The 5,360-nt window shown below is 39.1% G+C and overlaps 1 protein-coding gene across 8 annotated transcripts in view; it reads left to right on the top strand.

The window, feature by feature from the left end:
* EPHA5 (EPH receptor A5) overlaps positions 1 to 5,360 on the top strand; it is a 179,982-nt gene that overhangs the window by 129,208 nt on the left and 45,414 nt on the right. For all 8 annotated transcript variants that reach the window (XM_031066389.1, XM_031066388.1, XM_031066387.1 and 5 more), the window contains one exon: positions 2,308 to 2,467. In XM_031066389.1, the coding sequence (XP_030922249.1) occupies positions 2,308 to 2,467 (160 nt within the window). The remainder of the gene's footprint in view (positions 1 to 2,307; positions 2,468 to 5,360) is intronic.

Here is a 5,360-nt window from a genome sequence, read left to right as displayed (position 1 = left end):
AGGGAAGCAGTCTCCCCACAAAACTTGCCCCTCCTAGTCTTCATTTCAAATGGTGACTTGTTATCTTCCTGCAAAATCAATGTTGTTTAAATGAAAATGGTTACAAATGCACTTTATCAAATATTTTGAGTATTTGTATTTTGAGTGATATGGCCTTAAATCTCTAGAAATCTTAGATTTCCAAAAATCAGGTTTTCAGGATTTGACTGAATAGCATTTTTTTTTCCTTAGCTGGAATTGTAAGGTGTCCTTTTTTCCTCAGAAACATCCAGGCTTTCTACATGAAAACAAGAGGAAAATAATGAAATTGAGTCACAATTCACTTCTTAGGGGGGTTGAATTTCTGTTTTAAGGAAGATATTCCATTAGCTCTATCTGTGATCCAGGTGAAATTGTTCAACATGGACCTGGATTAGATCCTTACTCCTTCCGTCTCCTTTCTTTGACCATGGGAAGGACCTGCTCAAGCAGTCCATGCAAACAGGGGAAAGAATTTCATAAATCTCCTCCATCGAAATAAAATTGACATTATTTTTGCAGATGAGGGAGCTTGTGAAATAGACATGTGAGTGACTTAAATAGGACTGAAGATTAGGGTACATAGCAAGAATCAGGTTATTTTGTTTCTGGAAATAATCCATCACTAATTATTTTTTAACTTGTTCGAATTACTGTTGGGGTACATTGAATCCTTACCATGGAATGGCTTGGGAAGAACAGCTTTTAGAAACAACAAAAAAAGATAAAGCAAATAATTAAAGTGAAAAAACCCTGTGTATTTCTTCATTTTCCTTAGTTTGTTTTCAAACAAGCTGGCAGGAGAGGGGACTTAAAATGTTGTATTTGTAGTCCAGATCTAGTCTCAAATAGCTTCAGCAAATAGTTCTTCAAGAGTCCTTTGTGGTGAGGTAGTTCCAGCCAGTCCAAGCTTATGCTGTCTTGATTTATTTTCTTCAGGCTGAGAATGAAGCTTTGTATTTTCCATAGAAAAGCTCAAGAGTCCAAGTGTTTGCAGAAGCCAACAGTGTATTGAAAAGTTAATTGACTGACATACAAGCAAAGATGTGACCTAATATTCACTTACTGCTTTTTAACCAGTAGTTGAGATAGGCTGGGGATATTGCCCTTAATCCTTTTTCTTTGTTGCTACTATAATTTATATTCACTCAGTTTCCAGCCCTTCATAAGGGTAAATTCATATTCATTTCCAAGGGACAAGAACATTTATATTAAATGTTTGGGAAAACTGAGTTTTGTCAGATTCCATTCCTATAAGAGGGATCACTCTTTAATAAGAAAAAAAGGGCACATATATATATATGTGTCTGTGTGTCTGTGTGTGTGTGTGTACACATTTCTCCAAAACAGCATCAATTGAGAAATTTTGTAATCTTACATTTAAGAAATTCCTAGCACCTTAGCCAGGCATGCTGCTGTCAATGGGAAGTTGGCCATTAAATTGAAAAAAAAGAAAAATTAGCTCAGATTCTAAGAGCTATCCAGAAATCTTGGTAAGGAACTACTAAAAACTCTGGTTTAACTCATAATAATTTGGATCTGAGAGGATATGGTGAATAAAAAGCAGTCTCCAAATTTGTAGACCTTAATTTATGAGCTCTTGTCTAGATTATGTGTTACAGTAAATAATTCTAAGAGTAATTACTTAGCATTTCAACAAAACTTTAATCAAAGAACTGGAACTGTTTCACATTAGAAACTGATGTAGATGAAGATTTATTTCAGCAATTTTTCTTCAAGTTCATTGCTTCAGAAGAACCATGCAAAAATTAGGTATTTTCCTGGAGTTTTGGTTTATTATTCTCTTCCCAAGGTCTAATTCGTGGTTCTAGAAATGCAGGCATAAAGTTGTATAGTGTGTAATATATTATTCTCTTTTAGGCCTACTTACACTACTGGGAAGCCGGTTTGGTGTAAATCAAAATCCTTTTCTAAGGCAATGGGACTTGTTTTATCTTCCCTGTGCCTTGGGATTGATCTTTGTATGATAAACCTTTCCATTGCCCCAGGCCACGTACATCCTGAGCAGGGGAAAGCTGCTTCTACTGCAGATGTTGGTTGTGTGCCTCTTAGAATCATTGATTATAAAAGAGAAAAGCATATCTCACATTTTGTATTGCAGAAAGGACCTTCAGAGAGGGAAGGGGTTTTGAGGCAGAAATCCTCAAAAATGCATACTTCAGTCATCTTTTGTCATGTTTCTCTGGGGGTTGTTAAGAGTCTGTCTTCTCCGAGAGCCACTCTGTGTGTGTTTGAACTTTGTGGTTTTCGGGGGGGCGTTGGGAAAAGGACCAGGAGACGAGCTACACCATCATCAAGTCCAAGGAGACGGCGATCACGGCGGATGGATTGAAGCCGGGCTCGGCGTACGTCTTCCAGATCCGGGCACGGACAGCTGCCGGCTACGGGGGCTTCAGCCGCCGCTTCGAGTTCGAAACCAGCCCAGTGTGTAAGTGCTTCTCATTACTGCCAGCCCCTGTCCCTGAAAGGCTGCCCTGAAACACATCAGTTCAATCAATACCTCTGCACAGAGCCCTTCCTTTGATTGCTTCATCCCTTGACTTTGGAAACGTCGGGCACGTCGTGACTCTGCACTTGGCATATCTGTCCTTTGCTTCCTCATGGTGGGGTAGGAGACCTTCAGGCTTCACAGATTCATGGCATTCCATGCTTAGAAAAATATTGTATTTACAGGAGCCTGGTGTAAGAGAGTCGTTCCTCTCAGGAGGGACAGAGGGGATGAGACCTGCTCCTTAAAGGCAGGCTACAGAGGATGCTAAGCTGTCTTCCCCATCTGGGGGAAAAAACCCTAAAATGGTGCTTCTCTGCAAGGGGAAGGGTGGAACCAGCATTAGTGTCTTCTGTGTTTTTTGGGGAAAGTTCCTGTCAAGTATAAAGATTGTTTCTGTTGGCTGCCAAGGCCACAGCCTCAAGAAAATGAGGTTGACTCATAATCAGAAATCGTAAAAAATGTGCACTGCAGGTGCAGGACTTCTTCTTGGCCTGTTGCATTTGTGGGGTTTTAAATTTTATTTAATTTTTTTTTAATGAAACTTATCCAGGGCTGGATTCTGAAACAGATTCTGTGTCAGGGTGAACTCCTGAGGCACATGAGGCTCAGCTGCTCTTTCTTCTGTGTTTGGGCACAGCTGTGGGGAAATTCTTTTTGTCCCAAATACAGAATTTTGCCAAGGTGTCAAGTACAATTTTGTCCACCAGAAAATATGTCTTCTCTCTATTAGTTTGTACAGCTGTCATTTATTAATTTTTATACTGTGTGCATGGAAGAGGAATTTTATGGTGGAAATACTCTGATCATTCCTATGGGAAAGGGACTGTTTACTGTGTTTTCCTTGGAAATTTAAATTCATAAATACTTTTATTACTGTTACTCCAGTTTATTTAAAATTCATCCTCTTTGAGGAGAAGATGCCAAGTTGTCTTTTCAGTGCATGCTGCCTTTGAAGTCATAATAGATTTTCAAGGAGTCATTATACATGTGCAAATGTAGCTGTGGAGCCAGTGATTAAGCTAATACAGTGAAAATTGCATCACAATGCAAACATTAATGCAGTAAGGACAGTGTATTTAATGTATTTCTTATTGTATTAACCATTAATTGTGCTCTATAAGTAGCAACCAAATCATGTTATGACAAAAAATTATTCTGTATAGTTTTTTTCAGTTGGAAAGTTTCTAGCTTATAGTTGTTTGAGTAATAGTGCTCTGGTCTATTAATGAGTAACACATGAAATATATGCACATTTGATCTATTACCTATGATCCTGGTCCAAAAATAATGTCACTTTCATCAAGCCCATCAGCGTTAATCAGGACTTTTGGAGAACATCACGTGAAAATACTTTTAAACACTAGAAATTCTGTGGGTCGTTTAGTCATACCCACATCCCAGTCTTTTTCACATTTTAAAGGCAGAGGAATAGGTACTTCTCTGATATTGAGGAGTTGCTGGTATAGTCAGAGGAATAGCTACTACATTGTCCTCAGTTTGGGAATGGGAATTGTTCATCTGTTGGACTCAAGCTCTGGCTGAGGCCAGACTTAACCAGATACTTTAACACTTGAAATACAATGTAAGCCTCAGTATCTTGCAAAATGCAGCTCTGTTTGACATTTAAAACCTTATAAAAAGCATATTTTTTTTCCCCAAAGCCCTATATAAAGTCAATATTGGTGTCAGGAGTGTGAGCAGACTCCCACTGCTTTCCTGCACATCCTGGAGATTTTGAAAGCAAGCACAGATCGAAATCTCACCGCTAGATCAGAGTACAGATCTGAACTTCTTGTTAGAGCCAAAGCAAATGATTTTTTTTCAAGCACAGATGAAAACCTTTTAGTGGCTGTTCTGAGAAACAAAAACAATTTCCAAGTAGTTTGGACTGAACAACAGGTTTTGTTTCCAGTTCACAAGGTTTCTGTAGTTAGTTTTAATACATTTGGAGGAATTATACAACAGCCTGAGAAATGCAATGGAGGAAAGCCGTAAGCTGTTTTGGAATTCCCTCTTTTTCCAGATTTTGGGAATTTTTACATTGCCTTGCTTGTGCAATTCTGCAAAGCACCATGAAGCAGCCAGGACTTCAATTTTCAGCGGAATTTTATTATTTGAGTGGAAGGTGTTGCTGGGTGTATCCACTTGTTGCTTCATCCTTTCCAAATGCCACTAAGCTCGTCTAGCCCCAAAAACTAACTTTGCAAAGAGCTGGGTTTTGGCTGGATTGGTGAGCTAATCTAGCTGGTCTGCTGGTCAGGAGTAGGAACATATCACCAAGCTGAGAAGGGGTAATGCAGGGGGGATGTGTGTGTGTCCCTGACTTTGAATGGCAGCAAGCCCCAGCTTGGCTTATGGGTTCAGGCTTTTCATCTGTCATAGATCACAATGGAATTTATCTGATTTTCCCATCCCTTGAGCTGTGCAAAAAACCACCAATCACTGCTTAATGTTCTCCTTTAAATGTTTTTATTTTTAATTATTTTGTCAAGAAAGCAGTAAAACACCATCTTAAGGAGCTCCCATAACTTTGTGAGGCTAATAAAATCTCTGGATGATGGCAGGGGTTTGGAGCAGTTAGCGTGAAATATTTAATGTGTCAGGACCAGTCCTTCTGAAATCACTTACACTGCTGTGGCAGGTCCACCCCGCTCACAGTTAAGCACCAGAACTCCCATATGAAGAGCTGCTTGAAGCCCAGTGCAGATCAATGTTTAATGCCATATCTTTCTGTCTTTCCTTTCCTTTAACAATTAATGTAGGACTATATTCAGTTATTTTATAGCCTTCATAACGTTAATCCTGTGCTGAGGACCCTTTTTTAGTTCAA

Source organism: Geospiza fortis, unplaced genomic scaffold (genome assembly GCF_000277835.1).
Source record: "Geospiza fortis unplaced genomic scaffold, GeoFor_1.0 scaffold11, whole genome shotgun sequence".
Taxonomy (NCBI): domain Eukaryota; kingdom Metazoa; phylum Chordata; class Aves; order Passeriformes; family Thraupidae; genus Geospiza; species Geospiza fortis.
Note: the sequence above shows the minus strand (reverse complement) of the source record. Positions and strands in the feature narration are given on the sequence as shown.